The 20,651-nt window shown below is 41.6% G+C and overlaps 2 protein-coding genes across 2 annotated transcripts in view; one reads left to right on the top strand and one right to left on the bottom strand.

Annotated features, from left to right (window-relative positions):
• Nucleotides 1-516: 516 nt before the first annotated feature.
• Nucleotides 517-13,303, bottom strand: LOC145488924 (uncharacterized). The gene is made up of 12 exons (XM_081467779.1): nt 12,318-13,303; nt 10,798-10,860; nt 9,594-9,803; nt 9,059-9,170; nt 8,352-8,533; nt 6,288-7,292; nt 4,837-5,109; nt 3,688-4,113; nt 2,957-3,226; nt 2,491-2,682; nt 2,095-2,406; nt 517-1,698 (listed from the first exon to the last, which is right to left on the bottom strand). Exons 1-12 carry the CDS (start codon nt 12,418-12,420, stop codon nt 1,619-1,621), a joined length of 3,228 nt encoding a protein of 1,075 aa, XP_081323905.1. The 5' UTR covers nt 12,421-13,303; the 3' UTR covers nt 517-1,618.
• A 124-nt stretch (nt 13,304-13,427) lies between these two features.
• LOC145477967 (uncharacterized) overlaps nt 13,428-20,651 on the top strand; it is a 14,892-nt gene continuing 7,668 nt past the window's right edge. The window contains exons 1-8 of the mRNA XM_081455882.1: nt 13,428-14,353; nt 14,969-15,028; nt 15,790-15,999; nt 16,564-16,675; nt 17,100-17,281; nt 18,391-19,309; nt 19,534-19,555; nt 20,301-20,592. Of these exons, the coding sequence (XP_081312008.1) occupies nt 14,251-14,353; nt 14,969-15,028; nt 15,790-15,999; nt 16,564-16,675; nt 17,100-17,281; nt 18,391-19,309; nt 19,534-19,555; nt 20,301-20,592 (1,900 nt within the window). The 5' untranslated portion in view covers nt 13,428-14,250. The remainder of the gene's footprint in view (nt 14,354-14,968; nt 15,029-15,789; nt 16,000-16,563; nt 16,676-17,099; nt 17,282-18,390; nt 19,310-19,533; nt 19,556-20,300; nt 20,593-20,651) is intronic.

Genomic DNA, 20,651 nt, shown 5'->3' with positions numbered 1-20,651 from the left:
TTATTTTGAAGTTACCTACTTGAAGCTCCAAAGTATTAATTTATTTCAAGAGACATTCGTTAGCGTATTTTCCGAAACAATCTCACATGGCACTAGTTTTCTAACATGTTTATGTTCTATGTATATGTTGTACCCTTCCTTCAATTTGGTTCTTTCCTTCACACTAGAATGTGGTGATGTGTAAGAAACATACGCAAATGAAAAAAATGTTGCTCTTCCCTCCTGCACTCTTCTTTGGGAAGGAAGCGCAGAACTAACAACTTAGGATTGCCACACAATTCCACATGCCACGGAAGAAGTTGCTCGCTTTATTTCGTCTTAAAATTTCCCATGATCTATTCTTCTTATGGCTTTATTCTTTTCATTCAGAGCGATGCGCTGAAATTATAGAGCGAACAAACGCAATTACTGCTACTGCGTGAGAAATTAAGCATTTTAGGGTGAACAAGGAAGATATGATTCATCAGTTTCATCATGATTGAGCCGTCATTTTCTTCTTCTACATTAAGTCTTGTTTGCAGAAGCTTAATGAAGCAGTCAAAGAGCACTCGTGAGGATCCTTGCAAAAGCGGGTTCACCCTGAAAAAAAATTTTCAGGTTAAATCACCAGATAAGCATCATGTAAGCATCATGCAAACTTTGATGCCAGCTCGAAATTCTGATAGAATGAATGAATACCCGTTATCCCGAGTATTCGTTCACTTGTATTCTTTCCTTAGTATTTTGACCCCTTTTTTATTGTTCAGAAACTTGGACCACTAACAGTTGCTACCCCCAACGACTTGAGAAGTATATTCGACATAGGGAACTTTAGGAGACCACGACGGCGACGGCGACGGCAACGAGAACGAGAACGTCACCAAACAAAAGGTTTAATGAGTGGAACAATGGTTCCGTAAGTGCGTTTTGAATCTTGGTACATTTATTTGCCGTCCTCTGCAAAATAAAATGACTAAAGTCTAGGTATTTTGGATGACGCGAACCGCAATGGCTAATTTTTCGTATCTTCTGTTTTAGACCGATAGGCGTACTGAACAGATACACACAGTTGTGACATTCAAAGGTGAAATATAATCATATTTTGTACAAGGCGTCGTCCTCGGCGTCGACGTCGCCGTCGTCGTCGTCGTTGCTAAAACTCCCCAAAAAGAGGCAAGACCGACGAACCTACATTACTAATTTGGAAAGAGCTAGTGTCACAAGTATTGAGTCCGTCACTATCAAGAACTTTCCTCTTTGGGCTGGTCGCTTCTACCTGACACACACCCTGGAACAACACGGAATTAACACCGAAAACTGGGAGCAACAGGCCAGCCACAGAACCAAGCTGGAAATACCCCGTCCACACTGATACAGTGCACAGTAGAGGGAACACATTGTGAGACTCTTGTCAGCGAGAAAAGAGAGACGAGAGGCTACCAATACAGTTCCAACCTCCACATTTCAGATGCCCCGTCTGCCTAGGGAATTGCCAATGGACTAAGCATTACCAAGTGGACATCTTACTCTATATCGAGCGATCACCAACTCGAAGACGACGGGAAATTCAATGTTATCAGTCTTTTAAATTAAATATTTTGAGTTTACTATACTGACATATTTTCTCACTTTTTAAACTTTACAGTCTCCCCCAGGAAGTTGCTTCTGGTGCTTTTTGACCGTCGTAATGATAGTGATAGTGAACTGTTGGAGGTTCGTCTGTTGAAAGAAAATGTATAGCAAAAATACACTAGTTCAAGTTATAGACGACCAGATACAGGTTGAAATCCAACAGGCTTCCAAATAAAGTGGAGGGACAGATTTTCTTGAGCCCTAGACCACTACAGTCGTTAGTCTGATCGTCCAGAAGCCTAAGGTTCATTTTCTCAGAGCTGGGAAAAAAATTTACATCCCCTGAGTCAATGGATCGGAAAGGGTATTTTAAATGGACTGTCCAAATGAACTGTCCATTAAATTGTGTGGCTGTAGTGTAAAAAAAATTGTCTCAGAACAAAAACGAGAGCAATTGATTGAAAAAAAAAGGTTGGTTGGCTGGTTAACGTTGATGTAAACGAATAAATGTAATATGCTACATAAGAATGGTCATTGACGAACCTTCCAGAGATGTCGTTATTACTTCTGCTGGAGCGTATGGAGCTACAGGTGAGAAAGCTTGTGAAGGACCTGATATTGGTGGTGCTGCAGCCAGCTGAGAGGAGGGCACGTACAGTGTAGATGAAGAAGATTGAGACGGTTCTGGGGGATACGGATAGGTGGTGGGAGGTGCGGCAGGTGCAGCGGGTGGAGCTGGGGCTAAGGAAGGTGGAGAAGGTGGAACTGGGGCTAAAGAAGGTGGGGAAGGTGGAGCTGGGGCTGAAAATGGTGGAGACGGTGAGGCGGAAGCACCAGGCACTGCTGCGGCGGGGCCTATCGAAGCAAAGAGAAACAAAAGAAACAAAAAAATTATCAAATGCATGAATTAAGCTACCCACTCGCACAATTAAGACTTACCTCCCTGGGATGTCGTTAAACCTGGAGCTGGAGGTTTTGAAACTACAGGAGGAGAGGCGGGACTTACTGGCAACGGAGCAGGAAGTGATGGTGCTGCAGATGGCGGAGGATAGCCTACAGAGGATGAAACACCTGGATGATGGACATGGTGATGGTGTTGATAATGATGCAGTGGTGACTCGGACGGTGTTGCTGAAGCAAGATGAAAGCAGTCAAGCATAGGAAAAAAATAATTGCATAGCAATAACTAAGCAGAACTTATCATCAGTACGTCACAAATTACAAGCGTCACCATGTCCAGTAAATACCTACATTTCTAGCTCGCCTTAAAACTCAATATACAATTATTGTCATTCACGCTGTTTTATCATGTATCTGACACCTGTCACTCTATCATGGCTATACAAATAAAAATTAAAAACTCATTTCGTAAAATTAACCTACGGTAGATTTTTTCCTTCTGTACCTTGCCCGGCCGTCACAAACACGTCCCAATATTCTGGACAGCCAGCAACTACTGCCGCTGAAATGCTCGGCTGTTCATTCAGAAGAATTTTCCGTTTACCGTCTGCATCTTTGGCATAGAATACCACGTGACTGTGAAGCTCAGGTCTGTCTATCATCAGTTTTAGTTTAAAACCAGATCCAGTGGCAAGATATCCCTCGTGTTTGAGAGAAGAGTAGAGTTTAAATGGAGATCCAATGCTGTTAATGAAGTTTAACGCAACGCACATCTCTGTAAAAATAGGCGTAACTGGAGTCAAATTTTATATACAATATCGAAGCATGTTGGTATTTGTCTCAGTTAGTCGTAGATTAAGGAAACTATTCAGCGCTTTAAAATAGCTCTTTACGTCTATGAACCTAAAAAATTACCCTGAGCGCTATCAAAAGTGTAAGGATGGTCACTTGTGCGATTTGTAAATATGCTGAAGGCAAAGAGGAAAGAAAATCTATTTCGGCATAAAAGTTGCTTGAAAAAAACACATACGCCTCAGGGAAAAATTATGTATCAAAATAGACTAAAGATTCTTTCCGAGCGAGTTATTTGATAACGTACAATTCCCCCTCAAGGAAAGAAAGGAAACGAGCATAAGAAGAGACCCTCGATTAGATCTGTATGCGAAAGTACTGACAGCCCAAGTTTTAAAGGATAAAGTAACATAGTTTTTGTTTTAAATGATAAAGGGCACATACTTGGTCCGGCGACCGAAGGTTCTGGAGCTCCAATGCTGGGTGGCTGCTCCTGTGCCCCGGCTTCTGTTCCCGCCGGACATACAGGTATACAGGAAGGAAATGCGGGTGGAGGTGGAGGTGTAGGCGGCGGCATTAAGTGAGGTGGATGAGGAAGTGGCTGTCCACTTATCATGGGATGCTTGATTGGTCCTAACACGTATTTGCACATTTTGTATTTATTTTCGTTTTGAGCTATTGGATGAAATAAGAACGTGCAACGACCAAGTACATCAGGATCCCCATCGTAAAAGTCCAGCACGATATCAGTGACGCCATGAAGGGTCTTCTTTTCGCTCTGGCAAATATACCAATCACTGTGCATGGATTGTAGCAGAAGATTACGTGTATACATCATCACAGAATACACGGTAAAAGAGGTCTCTTTATCTGTAAAAAAAAATAAAGTTGTAATGATTAGCGGCGGGAGAAATAGCTTGAAGAAAGTCTGGTTAAATCTTTACGAAATTGGATGAAGTCAAAGCAGGAATGAAAGAGACTAATGCAAAATTGCATACAAATAGAGTAAGAACTCTTTTTCTTAAATTTGCATGAAATACTGTTTTTCTCTATTTACTTCGAAATTATTTGTACTCCTGTCTTCCTTTTTATAAAACACTTAAAATCATCAAAAAAGTCTTTACGATCAACATCTTGTCGCGCTTCACGTTTGTCATTCGGTCTACTTTCATTTTATTTTACCACAGAATTTTATCGCTGAATAAATCAAAGACACACTGATTACGTTTCCTAGTCAATTGACTTACAAATGGTAGTTCTTTATTACTCTCCTAATTTACGTCAAAGGAAAGAAAAGTCATTCTCCACAGTAAAGCGTTAAACTTGTATTTTGTCTAGATTTCAATATCTTATAGGTAAAATATAACGCCTTTTGCCAAAAGGTATAATCACACAAAGTGTTGGAAATTTTCCAAACTAGCTGCGCATTTTGATACAATATCTAATAATAACCTGATATGGACTGCCATGAGATTAAGTCGTATACGGGGAATTAACAATCTTACCCTCCTTAGTTTATTACTTTTTCGTAAAGGAAGAACGAGTGCACTTGATCTCAATAGTAAAGTCAAATGGCTATACAGGCATTCTCACCGAAACGTTCTGATCCATCCCTCTTTTCAAGAAAGAAGTGGTAATTTCTCTGCTTTATATAATATCCAGGGAAGCACATTGATTCGAACGACACTGTGGTGTTCCTGTCTTTGGCCCGCGCGTACAGTCCAGGAATATGAGCTTGAAAGACCTGGCAAAACGTCTGTAAGCCTATTTCGCCATTGTGCGATCGCCAACAGTAGTTGAGAGTGCCGTTTTCCTGTTCGTAGGGAGCGTTGTACGAATGCACAGTGTATAAACCTTTGTCTACAACTAAGAGCAAAATACAGCCCAGGATAATTATGTGTCAATGTGTAGACTACGAGTAGTCCCTCTTTGAGCGTATGACTAAGCGAAACAGGGACTACTCGTAGTCTAGTCAATGTGGGAAATATTGTACACACCGAGTTTCCGCCTTGTGTCAGGAACACTGAGTGTCTCGGGGAAACAAGCCTGAATGTTTGCCTTAAGCCAGATGTTTGTTTGATCCCTGTTGGTTCTAGTTCACTCTTCCTCCGCGTGATGGACTAACATCAATGAGTGATTCATTTTACGGTAGACAAAATTTACAATGAGAAGAACAATCGGACGAACAGTGCCAGTGTTGCAGACTATATTTTGATTAGTTATAAGACTAATAACATGCATGAAAAAATTACTCGATTCTGACTGGCTGAGAGCAGTGCAGTTCAAGTGTAACACCAGTGCAAATTACACATCGTAATTCTGAATTATGATTGGCTGAAAGAAATAGGAAATTTTTGAAGCCAATGATATAACGTAAAATGATGAGGAAAATTTTGTGCGAAAGAGAAAAAATGGCTTCAAGAAAGGTCTTCCGGCACTTCCTCCACGCAAATTTTTTCATGTTTATATTGTTAACAAGTAATAATACGGTTTTTCTCGTTCAATTTGGAATTAATTTGCACTTGTGAGCTTTTCAAAAAGCTGAAATTTCACTCGCCGAAGCAGCTCGTGCAATTTCAGCTTTTTGAAAAACTCACTCGTGCAAATTAATTCCAAATTGAAGTCGAAACCGTATGATTACCTATACTAATATTTAATACTATGTTGATAAACTGTGAACTTATTTTTAGATTGTATCATTCAATAATGGATACAAATGTGTTCATTATCTCGATTATGAAGTGTCAGGTGGCAGGTGAGCTGTATTAAGATGAAATTTATCAGGTTTCAAAATGCGAAAATCTGTTATGCAGAAATTAAACGAAAAAAAGAAAAAACAGTTGCCATGCCGGTAAATTGCGTCTGTATAGGATAACGGTTAAGTCACGATTGGTAACAAGGTTTCTTTTTTCAACCATGATTGTATCAGATTAATGGGTAGTTTACTAGTTAACGGTTTGTTATTAAATCTATCCTGATTTTCCATCGTTTGCTTTCTGAAAGATTTTTTAATCGGTTTAATCGTTCGCGAGTTGCTGACTTACGTTTACTTGCACCTCCGACTCTCCAGACTAACGCCCGAGCAACGGTTTGTGGATCTTCTCCTGGTTTTAGAATGTACGTGACTTGACGACTAACTGTATAACCTCCTCCGCTTGAACCAACGCCGCCGCCAGCAGTCCCTCCAGCGCCTACTGCCGCACCCGCAGCTCCAGATGATGACCCACCGGCTGCAGTACCTCCTCCTACACCACCAGATACACTACCACCTGCACCTGCGGCTCCTCCTGTACTTACGCCTGTTGTTACACCACCTCCTGCGCCACCTCCACCTTCTCCGCCTCCACCAGTACCTCCTGCACCAGCCCCACCTCCACCTCCTCCTCCCATTCCACCTCCACCAACTCCGCCTCCACCTCCACCAGCCCCACCTCCACCTCCTCCTCCCATTCCACCTCCACCAACTCCGCCTCCACCTCCACCAGCTCCGCCTCCACCTCCACCAGCTCCGCCTCCACCTCCTCCACCGCCTCCTTCTCCACCAGCACCTCCAGCTGTACCAGCTGTACCGGCTGTACCGGCTGTACCGGCTGTACCGGCTGTACCGGCTGTACCGGCTGTACCGGCTGTACCGGCTGCAGCTCCAGCTCCTCCACCGCCACCTCCCCCACCACCACCTCCTACCCCTCCAGCTCCTGCAGTACCCGCACCAGCTCCTCCAGCTGCTGCAGCACCAGCTCCTTCCATTCCCGGACCAGTTACCGCAGCCACGCTTCCATTTTTGATGACGATGTTAAATTTAGGCAAGTTATCACCATGAAGTGTGTTTAGTGCATCTTCCAGAGTTTTTTTCATTGTGGTTATGGCGGCTTTCACGCCTGCATTAGCCCCTGCCGAGGCTCCAGCTTCCATTCCTGCCAATGCACCAGCCTTTGCTCCTGCTTTTGCCCCACTTTTCCTCGCCCACGTTGCCCCTAGTGATGAACCAGCTGCTGCTCCAGCTTTCGCTGCGGCTTGAACCAAGACGGCTAGGACAGTGCTATTTTGTACTACAAAATAAACAGCCTCCTCGTGAGTGAGGGAGTGAGTGAGTGAGTGAGGGAGTGAGCGCGCGCGCGCGAACGAACGAACGAACGAACGCACAAACGGTCAATGATATACATGTAATTAATGAATATATGAATGAGGGAATGAAAGAATACACCCAACGAATGGGTAAGAGGTCAAACGTTCACCTTTTTGACGTTTTGAAACTTACAAACTACTTACTCGAAACTATTTTCTTGCATATTCCATATATATTTTTATAAGAATCCACAAGGTGGTCATATTCAGAAAGGTTTTTACATGTTATTTTTAGATCTGTTAAATGCATTTGAAGTTCCTTCTAGGTCAGTTGTCACCCAGTCTCACAGTAATCAGAGGTTACTTTGGCTTCTCCTAGCGTTACTACTTTTTACCAATTAAGCTTCAGCTATATTACAAAACTGGTCCTTTGGGAAACAGTTATTCGGGGCAAAATAAACTAACTGTTTCCCTGGAGACCAGTGATTAATTGTATGTATATAGTGAATGCTAAACCAATGAAAACTCCTGAATTGCATTATCCAATGATCCAGTTTTCAATAAACTTATCTTTACCACGCGGTAGAAAATACAGCCAATCAGAATACAGGAAAGCCGTTGAAAACTCGACGGTATAACACCCAACCTTCCCATCATGCGCCGCGCCTATGTCGCACTGATTGTGTTGACCACTGTATTTTCAATGGCATGGTATAAAATAGTATACTATACGGAATTGGCCATCGCTCACCAAATAATATATACCCATAACTTCTGGTATCATGGAATAGGCCCTTTGCACGATCCGGTCACATGATACAGAATAAATTATGCTGGGATGCAAGTTACACAGTGGGACTTCTAAAACAAAGGAGAGTCGGGCTGGACTGGCACGAGTTCCTTTGTTTTAGAAGTCCCACTGTACAACTTGCGTCCCAGCATAATTTATTCCATACAATGTGACCGGATCGTGCAAAAGGCCTATTAAGAAACAATCATTAAGGTTGGTATGATGCAGGGTTGTAAGCTATAAAGATACCTACTACTTGTCACACGCAGGGTTGTCCAGAGGAACTTTGAGGGTATGACTTTGTAAAATTGGCCATCGGGTGTTTGTACACCAACTTCCAAGTGATCCAATTGATGATCGTCTTTCATTATAGCCTCCATGTAGTAATATTTGCCTTTAACCAGACGAACCGCCAGAGACTTTTGATTCGGATACCTAACGGCAAAGAAAGGTCATTTGTGATATGAATCAATGAATCATGCATCAATGGATAAATCAATCAGTCAGGCAGTCAGGCAGTCAAGGTAGAAAAAGTGAAGCCTTGGAGCCGAATGGCTCATAGCTGCCGGAGTTTATCCCGGTGTCTGTAGCGTGAAGCAGCTAGGAGTATTTCTACTCCCCCTGGACGGGATGCTAGTCCATCGCAGGTCACTCCCGCGCAATTTGGTAGGTTTCCCAACAATTCGCCGGTACCCATTTATACTCTTGGGTGGAGAGAGACACTGTGAGAGTTAAGTGTCTTGCCCAGGTCAGTCAGTCAGGCGGTCAGGCAGGCAATTAATAAGTCAGTCATGACCTGTCAGTGCAGTGTGATGATTATATGTAGTATATGAAACGTAGCCTATAAGTCTTAAAGTAATGCCTATGAAACTTAGTGGCGAAGAATAAAGACAGACCAAGAAATCTTTTGCGACTTATCGTCTTCTATCGTCTATTATTTTCCTTAATATTATATTTCACCGATCGTATTCATATTGGCCAGTAGGAAACCCTCCATCTACACCAGTAATTATCGTTTTCGTGTTTGGCTTTTCATTTCTGCTAAGGAACAGGTCGCTTCCAGCATTTGATGCTAAAAAGGAATAAAAAGACGTTTTCTGATTAACTCCACCTCTTTTGTTCAAGTTCTTAGAAACAGTACTTTTAAGAAGATAAGAATGCTTTCATTGGTTGCTAAAAAATAAAAAACGACAAGGGTAAAATGCTACAACCACATTTTATTATATTCCAGAAAGAAACGATAACTTTCATTCTGATACCCCCATCCCTTCCTTCGCCCTTTCAAAAATGTTTGACGAACTGAGTGGATGTAATGAACACGGGCTGACAACACTGAGTAGGAAGGGGGTGAACGGAAAGGGAAAGTGCAATGGCAAGTATCGTCTTCACGACTGTGTTTCTGGTTGTAGGTTATGATCCCTTACTTGAGCATTTTAAAAATATTTGTTGTCATTGTGTCTAACTGATGTAACTTTCTTTATCACGCGAAGCTTACAAATAAAGAAATAGTGGTTTCCTGTCTCTAATGGAACAAAATACGTCCTCAAACGAGTGCCAAAAAAGTCTCCCCAGTTTGAAGGCTGCTCAAAGGTTGGAACACACGTTGTATAACTTGGCAGATATGGATATCGAGGGTCCATCAGAAGAAACTTGACTCGTTTGTAATCTATTCTGTCCCATCTCTCCAAGTACACGCCGTTGTCCACTAAGAAAATAGAAATGGAATGAAGTTAGTAAGATCTCGTACAAAACTGTATAGGAGAAGACCAACTAGTCTCTCCCGCCAGCTGGGATTTTTTAAGCCTGTCATGTTTAGTCGATATGTTTGTTTTTTTGTTTTTTTTTTTTCCAGTTTAATTGGCATGCCTGTGAACTAGGTTGGACAGCTAGGTGTAGCTAAGCGCACTGACCACATAAACAACAACACTGACTATTTTTAGTGCTATTCGATTTGGCATACGTGTTGGGCCTTCACGTAGGTCAGACAACTGGGCTGCTACTTGGCGGTCCAGCATTTTTTGTATTAAATTAGAACTGTATTATTTTTCTGTGCCGCTTGAGAGGCTTAGTCAATGGGCTGCTACTTGGCGGATAAGACTAGGGTTTTCTGGTTTGTTAGGCGTTTATGTTGAGGTGTTAGCAATTTAGTTCAGACATGGGCTGCTCTGTTGCTGCTGCCTCACCTTACTTCTAGTGCTCATTGTACTTCTCTGTTTTTTAATACGCTCAATGTAACTGTCCAGACAAGGACTGCAGTTTCATCGCATTTAACTTGAGTATTTCTTTTGTTTACGTGCATAGATCAGGGTAATCACGTTTCTCATTGTGGCTTTCCTTTTACCGCGAGCTTTGCTTTTCTTGTGGGGCTTCAGCCACAGTAGGTGGCTTGTGGCGGATTTTTGTCGTCCTGTTGTTTATTCAAGAGTTTGTTTTGTTAGATTTATTTGCTGTGTTGTGATTCTCTTGATTTTGTTTACATTAAACCTACCACTACGGTGGCCAAAATCATCCAACACAGTTGTCTGGTTTATTTAGATCTCGCCTATCAGCCATTAGACTAGATTTCAAGCAAAGCTCGCGCTTGAGGCCTTCCTTGAGAGGTGGCCCTGTTTTGTGGTAAAACACGTGCCTTGATATAAACAATATCAAAGCTAAAGTTCGGCTGTTATAACAAATAACCTCAGTTTAATTTTACTCACTGTTGCAAGTGTCATCCTTCACACCAAATACTCGCCGCTGTCTAATCAGTTCATGTGCCTGTGCTAGTATTGAAAAACATAGATCGTTAGTAATGTGAAAAATTGAACGGTTGTAAACATTGGTACATTTTCTTCTCACACTGATTCTTTACTGCTGTCCAAGATCCATTAACAGGAAAACATGTAAAAACGTTTTAAAAATTTGCAGTAGTGGAGAAGTGGCAAAGATTATCATCATATGTTTTGTTTCTTCCTTTTCGTTGGCCGAGACCTGAGCAGAGAACACAAGAAGGACAACGAAGTTTGCTCTTTTTTGTGCTCGACAATATCTGAGACTGAGATATTGGATAGAGGCCAGTTCGAAACATCATGGAAGTAGTTGCTTGTGACATGCAAATGAGTTCAGCAAGGCGGCATTCGCTTCCCAAAAATGCTTGAAAAGATTAAAAGATAAAACTAGACGATGGAGTGCAAAGACATTTATTGAACTCGGTTATGGCAAAAAATATATATATATTGAAATGTTGTAGATTCGCAGGTCATTTGCCTCAGCCGAAGAATTAATCCACTCAATCTCGTCCATAGAGATGAAAAATTGTCGCGGTTGCCTGCATGGCGTTAATTGCTAATTACCAGACAAGGGACGAACTCCGTTCCCCATTAGTCAAGTCTAGAATCTCCAGTCCCTACTTTTTCTTTTTCTAAATTGATAGACATTTTTAAAGAGCAAAATTAAGAAAGGGATTTGAAAGAAATGAACTCAAGATTTACGACCTATTTGAATATCTTTTCCACGAAACTATTACCCCAGACAGACAGCCCACTGGTCCTAATTATGAAAAAAACCTTTTGGTCCTTTGATGTCTATAATAAACAAGATGGGACAATTTGGCCTACTTCAACGCTGTCATATACCTGTTGTCATGGTAACCATGATAAACGATATTAAACTGTTAGTTTTTAACCGTGGAACAAAATGATCCTGCTCCAAAAGGTCTCGCATGGTAGTCTTTAAGCCACCGTGATTTTGATCATAGGTCTTGGGGCTTCTCGGCTCTCAATGCGTCTTCTTACACCGCCGTTTAAACAAGACTGTTAAACTTATACTAATTGTAAACATTGATGATTAATTCACGAGCGTCTACAGAGCGTTTCTCTTAAAATTAATCGCTAGCGATGACTTCTCCATCTCAAGACTTGCGTGAACTTGGAATCGCTAATATCACCATTCCCAGTTACTTGATAGCTCTGACTAAAAATTTCAAATAAGCTTTAACCAAAATCAAAGTTGTATTTCAATTGGAGAGACTTATTACTGTAATATACAATCACCTGACCACCTAAATAATTGGCTTGACGTGAAACCTTGAAGTCAAGAGACCACAAGAAACATGACTTTGCCATAAGCGCAAAGTTATCATTTGGTATAAAGGATTACAGATTACTTAGGGCAGCCTCTATATTGGGGAGCAAACATAATTGAGTGTTGTGTTCAAAGCAGTTGATTACAATAAACATACCTGTCGTTTCTTTCCTGTTAGTAGTAAATTTACCACCTACGCTAAATTGCACTGTAAACAAAGTGTAAAATGTACTGAGCAGCGTGATTAGCCAACACCTCATTGTTGGCGGTAAACGGGCCAAGAAACAGTTTTACTACGCCAAGAGCGCTCTTTAGCGATTCATTTTAGTGATTCAAAGATGCAACTCACTTCAACCAGAAAGGCCACCTGCTGCGAAAAAAGATCGTTGAAGGTTTCTAACGGGTATCTGACTCAAGAACTATTTTTGTGTCAACAAATTGGTGAGTGTTTGTCATCGGAAATCAATTAAGGAAAAGTGCATTATACTCGCAACGTCTCTGAACTCCTAAAGCAGCCATTTTGATTGGTCCCGTGACAGCTGTGGCACTGATTAAAACTCTATGGGTCACGGTGACCAAGCCAGTGGGTCAGTGTTCATACTTTTTATCCATCAGTTATGGCTACACGCAACGCGCCTTATAAGAGGTTAATCCGTACATTTCAACATCAATTACAGTACTAGGGAGTGGTGTTCGCTTTCAAGAAAAAAAAAACAAGAAATTAATTGCTTTCCACGATTTCTACCTGTACAGTTAGAAAATTCAAAAAATAACGAAGGCATCTCTAGCCGTCGTTTCGGATAAAATGGAAATAAATTCTTACCTAATAAAACACCTCTACGACATTTTAATTCTAGGTTTGTTATCTCTTTGTTACCAAACTTCTCCAAGCATAAAAAAATATTAATGGGCTCAGTGTGCTAGCTGCTGGCGCATATGTGACGTACCCAGTTGCTAGCTTGCCAGATGCCAGTCTTGATTACCAGCCGCTGTTCGAGAATGGAACCCATTCATCTCCCCGAACTCACTGGGGCAGGAACGTAGACGGGACCCGAGTGAGCGGCGAACCTGATGCAGTGGATTGATCATGACGGTTGACCATTATACTTTGCCCTTTTAAGTGCTCTTTGGTGGTTCAACAAGACAACATCCCTTGCATAATGTTTACCATTTTATTTATCATCTTCCTGTTCACTTAAGAATGAAGGGATAAAAGAGGAGTATAAAAGAGGAGTTGATCACTCTGAACGATATTCCTAAATGTTGCAGTGAATTTTCCGTTTTCAACTATTCTTTCTGGTCCTCAATCTAGCGTGAAGTAGACCGACTAGGATATATAAGGTCTACCAATAACGAAGGTTGCATCCTTCCCCTGACACCTGATAAGTTTACGTTGTAGGTGATCAGGCTGAAAGCAAAACAGTTTATAGAAAAGCACGATAAAAAATTCCGAAAAACTGTCTTAACAGCGAATAACGGCGAATGTTATGACAAAAACAATAGATTCACCTGATTTTGAGTTGAAATCAACAGGTCTGAAATAATCCTCATGAACTCTTCCACGAAATGTGAGGTTAATTCCACGCCTACCCACCCAAAGAAATGTAGTGTAACCCTACGGGTTGAGGATGTAACCTTACTTCACCCAATCATCGTTACTCACCTTAGTCACAAAAGGACAACATCAATAACCTATTCCCGCAACAATCATGGACTCCAGAACCATCCGCTTCGCAAAGGCCCGACACGCGAAATAACTCTGGCGTACACTTAAAGTGACTAACTGTAAGCACTGACACCCAAGTACTTTCCTTTCATTCAGCCGAAAGGATTGCATGATGGTCAAAAAGAAGTCCGTTGTGTACGCTGTCCACAAGTTCTTTTTAAATGTTTTTTTTTTAAACAACGATTAAACAATACAGTGCGCAATTCGCTGTGTCAAAAATATTTCAAGAGTTACGTGACCTGCTGTGAAAAGATTCGTCGCTTGTTGCTCACGGCAGGTGGCCTTCCTGTTCAATTAATGGAAAAGATCACAAAAAGTGCTGGAGTTTCTCATAAAGCTATTGTTTCTTACTCTGCCTCTTACAATGAAGTATTTAGCTATTGTTCTCTACTGGAAATTATACGCTTTGGGTATGGTGTCATTTGCAACGAGTGGTAAGAAAAACACCAAAGAGAAATATTTAGGAGGTAGGTGCATGTTTTCCCACAGTGTGATTTGTCGAGACGTTCTTTGTTTAGTAGAGGTATGAACGCTTGCCAACACAAGTATTCGTTATATTTTGGACGCCAATTTTTGGATATAATGATTTCTTACTTTAAGACCCAAATCATTTATTGTAGGTCAACTTGGCAAGACTTGTCTTTCACAGGTGCCATTCACCTCCCACTTAAGTTTTTGAAAAGAAACTGAAAAAAAGAAAAACATGAACGCTTGACCCCGTCTCCTTGAGTTTTACCAAAGACAAGTCTGGCATATCCTTTACCTCCCGAATGCGCTGGTTCTCTGTGATATTCTTACTGCTCGCTTGTCGGTAAAGTCACAGGACAGCTGTCACAAAAGAGGAGTAACACGACATTCACAAGCTTCTTGCTGGTAATAAATCGGAAAAAAACGTTGGCTTACAATAGTTCTTACATTCCCCTATTCTATTTTGATTAGCTCGATGATGCTTTCTTTTACTTAGATAACATGTAATAAATACAATTTGAATATTGAAACCCATGTGTGAAGTCAATATTTAAGTAACTTAAACAGGTTGTTGGAGTGTACATGATCTCTTCTTTTTTTATTTATTTTACAAGGGGAACGAAGATTGATAAGGCCGCGGCGAACATTTGGCAGTAAGGAAGCACCTTGCAATAGTGAGTATAGTTTTAATGTTAATCACCTCTGAGCTTTTAAATTGGACCTCAGTCCCGACAACGTGTGGCACTAACAACATGCACATGTCATCTTCCGATTTCTGACCCGGAAAGAGCTTAGTATAGTAGTGGTACTGAAAGAAAGTCAGTTCTTGAGAATGGGAGCTTATCAGCACGCGTATCTATATAATCGTTTGAATTCTGAATTGTTGCGTGACGAATGGACTACATGACTAGTCCAGAATGGGAATGCTAACCAGTTATACTAAAAAAGTCTTGCTTCTTCAGTACACTGTACAGTCAATTTTCTCTAAGACTGACACCATCGGCCCCAACTGTCCTTCTTAGCGTGGTGTCCAGCTTATAGAGTTTAGTTATTATCATAGTTACCATAGAATGACTGAAAAACGATAGCGGACGGCACCAATCCCGGACAACTACTGACTGGGCAGTTCGCCAGGTACTTTTCGCACTATAAAACAGACTGATTCTTTCTGTGGTTAGCAGTGTATTAAACATGAACATACCTTTTTTCCCCTCGCCCTAAAACTACTACTGTCTATCATAAACTCCCGCGAAAGGAAATTAAAAAAATCACATTGCTGGTGCCGAGAAAGTTGACCTTTTCATGGCACTTAAAAATCCTGCACAATTGCTAACTTCTTCCTCACTGCGTTCTATTCAGTAGTCCGTATAAAACATACTAAATTCCATCATGTTGAGTCATTCTAGACTATTTCATATTTTTCTGCATATTTCAGTGGTCCATGGCGTGTACCTGGAGAAGTGGGACAGAATAGATTACAAACGAGTCAAGTTTCTTCTGATGGACCCTCGATATCCAAATCTGCCAAGTTATACAACGTGTGTTCCAACATTTGAGCAGCCTTCAAAATGGGGAGATTTCTTTGGTACTCGTTTGAGGACGTATTTTGTTCCATTCCAGACAGGAAACCACCATTTCTTCCTTTGTAAGCATCTTTTCCACCTATTAAATTTTGAATAAAGAAATAAATACTGAGGGCCTGGCTGTGTTACAAGAAAATACAGTAACTATGCTAAGCTATGGTTTTTCCTTGACTGTTTCACGAAATCTGAATTTGCAGTAAATGTGAGATTTTTATCACCGAAAATTCCGTTTAAGCATCCCCTAGATTTTAAAGAAGAACTGTTAATAAAAGTGGGCTGTGGGTAGAAAAGTCCCAAACGCGGGTCTCCCAGGAAGTTAAGGTCAGAGGGTGGTACGGTCAATCTAAATTTTCATATGGTGTGTGTGTGTGTGTGTGTGTGTGTGTGTTTGGGGGGGGGGGTGGTAGTGGGGGGTGCGGTGGACGCATCTCCCGCAGCTCTTGGATACGGCTATCATCAATGTTCCTCCGCTGCCTTGATCTTGTGTCAATTTACGCAGGTCAGGCAGACTCAATTCATATTTTTCTCGTGCGCGAGTCAGTTGTCCTTTATTTCTTGAATTGCTTCTGGCTAACAGTCTTGAGCATAGATTGACCATGACAGCTCAAACACCATTCCTTTCTTAGCATCAGACGCGGGAAGCGAATTGTTTATCAGCACAAATGAGAAACCAGACACAAAGACGATGATCAGTGAAGTAGATGGAGGATTTGCCACTTACCCGTATGAGTATGATAGGTAAGAACAGAGGAGCTTGGATGACTGCTTCCTTTAATGACTGACTGACGGATAGACTGATTGACCGATCGACTGACTGACTGACTGACTGTCTGACCGACTGACGGACTGATTAACTGATTGATCCATTGACTGATTGGTTAACTGATTTTCTGTCTGTCTTTCTGTCTGTCTATCTGTCTGACTGACTGACTGACTGACTGACTGATGGACTGATGGACTGATTGACTGATTGACCGATTGACCGACTGGCCCATTGACCGATTGATTGACTGAGAGATTAATCGACTGCCTGACGCTCTGTCTGTCTGACAGACTGACTGACTGACTGATTGTTTTTTTTGATTGACTGACTGACTGACTGATTGATTGATTGATTGATTGATTAAATGCCTTGTCACGATCGACCTATCTTCATCCGCAGGTTCACAAACCAAAAATCTCTCCCTATTTATTTAAAGAAAGGTAAGTATTACTACATGGAGGCTATCATGAAAGACGATCATCAGAATGATCACCTGGAAGCTGCAGTACAGACACCAGACGGGACATTTTACAAAGTGATACCCTCCAAGTTCCTATGGACGACATTACGGACTCCGCCTGGTATGTTTAGTAATTAAGAATGCCAAAATGCAAAGCCATAAAAAAACGTTATCGAAAACAGTACAGATTTAAGGTGATTCCTCAGAAATAAAAGTTGCCAAAAATTTTTTTTGAGACTTTTCCTAGATATTCCATACCAAGCACTATTTCGAAAAGTACAATAAAAAGGATGGGTCACCATGCTCGCTTAAGAGATACGATGGGCCAATCTTACCTCATTTATGCCTGACCAGGCAGGTTATTTCATCAGTTCACGTAACATTTTGCGGTAGCTGTCAGCAAAGGTTATTAAAGCAATACTTGAAAAACATCTCGCTGGGTAGAAAGTCTCGGGTACTTGGAATAATGTAATATGTGAGTACAACTCACGTCTTAAAGTGGTATACCCGACAATTCTAAACTACATTGACACGATCAAAACATTCTTCGAATCGTTGTTTTCGAGGTCATGACTCACATTCTCGAGTAACTGTTTTGTGCACCCTTTTAGCTATATCTTTTTTCCTTCCGAACAATTTCTTTCTTAATTCTTTGACTTAAAGCAGATAGTTTGTACTCCAAAATTAGGCCATAATGAATACAGGTCACCATGCTCGTTTAGGAGAAAACGAGTATCTATTTCGCTGTCGCACTTAACTTGAGGGACATCTCTTGCGTTGTGTACGCCATTCGCTCATGTGCGCAAGCTAATGACGCGAAAATCGTGCGCAGCAGGGATGCGCAATGTAACACTGAGGAATCACCTCAATCCAGGCCATAGTTCAATTATACATTATCCTTAAAATGATAAGAATGATACCAGATAAAATTCGTGAGATTTCACGTCAATTTTGTTGGGAAGAAAACGGATCCAATTAGTAGTTTCGTCTTTTCCGTCGCCTATGCTTGTTTTTTTTTTTTAAACATTAAGTAAATTCGAAGGTTTTGTTGATTCACGTAGTGAACTGTAATTAGTTTATACACAAAACTTTAACTGCGGTATTTCCTCGTTCATCATTGCATTTTTAATAATTATGACAGTGGGCGTATATGCTTAACAAATAGCCTCAAAACGACAACGAAATATTTTTGAAAATGTCATGGTTGTATTTTCCTTCTTAAATTCCCAGCACAAAATGCCACTTATCAAGCCATTTTACTGAGAGTAGCAGCACGTGCCGGAGCAAAAGCTGGTTCATCATTTGGAGCAAGGTGGGCGATGAGCAGTGGAGCAAAAGCAGGAGCAAAGGCTGGTGCCTTGGCAGGAATGGAGGCTGGAGCATCGGCAGGAACAACGGCCGGCACTAAAGCTGCTATTGAAATGACAACGAAAACCCTTCAGGAGGCTTTAAACGATTTTCATGGAGATAATTTGCACAAATTTAAGATTTTTGTTAAGAACGGAAGTGTGGTCGGCGTAACAGGTCCTGGAATTGATGGATCCGGCGGAGCTGCTGGTGGAGGTGTAGTTGGAGGCGGAGGCGGTGGTGGAGGTGGCGGTGGCGGTGGAGGTGGCGGTGGCAGTGGAGGTGGCGGTGGCGGTGGCGGTGGAGGGGCTGGCACTGCTGGGACAGCCGGTACTGCTGGAACTGCTGGAACCGCAGGAACAGCAGGGACCAGTGGGGTAGGAGCTACAACCGGAGGCGGAGGCGAAGGCGGTGTCATTGGAACTGGTGCTGGAAGTACTGCCGGAGGTGGTGGATCTGTAGCTGGAGGATCGGAAGGTGGGACGGCTGCGGCTGGAGGTGTAGCAGGAGGTGCAGGCGCTGGCGGCAGTGTTGGAGCGGCTGCTGGAGGGGCTGCAGGCGGTGCTTCCGTTTCCGAATCTGGAGTCACAAGCAGTTCTCAAGTTACTTCATCTACCAGCACAGTAAGCGGTGGTGTTGCTGGAGGTGGGAGTACTGGATTTAGTGGCGCAGCCGGAAATGGTATTTCTGAAGCCGCCGCGTATGCGATTAGAGAACTGACTTATATTCCAAAACCAGGCGAAGATCCCCAAGCTATTGCCAGGTCACTGGTCTGGAGGGTGGGTGGTGCGACAAAAAGTAAGTCGACTTAAAGTATCCGGGAAGGAGGTTATATTTACTTCTCGCAAAAACTGAACTTATATCTACGAATTTGCTAACGCATTAGAGTTTATGTTTGCTGACTTAAGACAGTTTGGTGGGGATTCTTCTCACTCTAATTAGCATTTCGTTCTCACATAAAATGCAAAACAATCAAATCGAGTATTTTTAAAACATCAACGGAGTGACAGTATATTTTTTACACAGCACCTCCATGATGACAACTAAGGTATGCAGTCTATATAGCGATTTAATTTTGTTCCCATAGTTTACGTTATGCAAGTGACATATCTTAAATTGGAACTGCGGAGAAAGATGTGAAGAATTCCGCTCAAGACCTGACTGCATTATTTTCTTAGGCTTTATTTTCAAAACTGCTTAGGTTGTGTATATAACTGCGATGGTAATTCACGTTTTTACATCTTACTCTGTAGTTCAAAAATATGATCTTTCATGTATTCACTTGCATTCTTCTCCGTCTACGGTATATTACGAACTCACAACGCGACCAGGTCCCAGTTCGATTGATAGCTCCGTTGGAAGAGCGCTGCACCGGTATCGCACAGGTCATGAGCTCGAATACCGTACATGCCTAAATGTTTTTCTGGGTTTATTTTCATAGCTGCTTCAGCTGTGCACATAACTGCGATGATCATTAATATACTTCATGCTTACATTGACATCATATACATGTATGAACCATATTTGCACGTATCGTATATGCATTCGTATATACACGCATCCATACTCAATTCTCGGTATACTGGAACTAGCTTGTAATAATATAATGGAGGCTCAGATGGGGGAATATCGCTAAAATGAGATGAATGTGATTTGCATTTGATAAGACTTCCCATATTAGCCCCAGTTGCAAGCTCATTTCAGTCCAATACAGAGAATACGAATGTAGCCTTTTCTTTTTTTCTGGCATTCACGTTTATACACGTAAATCCCTTTTTGAGTTATTTTCCTAGTTTAACAGAAACATTTACTTGACTCTAGTTGTAGCAAATGCAATGTACACGTTTCATGCTTATGACGACCCATACGCACAGGAAAACTTCACGCTTAACCACTGCTGGCGGTCCGTGGACGGTCGGTTCTTCTTGAAGCAGTTCTGTCACGTGTTCATTGCGCGTGTGCCCTCCCTCTACGGAAAACCCGTCGACAGCATCTCTTTTGAGTCTGCGTGTTTGCCTGGTTATTTTCTGAGGCAGAAGAACTACCACTTTTTTCTGCGAAAGAGGGATGGAACGAGGCTTTTTGGTAATATATTATTTTAAAAACCTTTACCTTATTTACATACATAACAGTTCAATAGGCCA

Source organism: Orbicella franksi, chromosome 1, assembly GCF_964199315.1.
Source record: "Orbicella franksi chromosome 1, jaOrbFran1.1, whole genome shotgun sequence".
Classification (NCBI taxonomy): domain Eukaryota; kingdom Metazoa; phylum Cnidaria; class Anthozoa; order Scleractinia; family Merulinidae; genus Orbicella; species Orbicella franksi.
Note: the sequence above shows the minus strand (reverse complement) of the source record. Positions and strands in the feature narration are given on the sequence as shown.

Bases quoted from the DNA above. Each gene is read 5' to 3' on its own strand.
- LOC145488924 (XM_081467779.1), bottom strand. From the start codon at position 12,420: ATGAGGTGTTGGCTAATCACGCTGCTCAGTACATTTTACACTTTGTTT. The intron at 3,227-3,687 runs GTATGTGCCCTT...CTATTTTTACAG, and splicing joins ACCTTCGGTCGCCGGACCAA to AGATGTGCGTTGCGTTAAAC. The intron at 2,683-2,956 runs GTACAGAAGGAA...ATCTTGCTTCAG, and splicing joins GTTTGTGACGGCCGGGCAAG to CAACACCGTCCGAGTCACCA.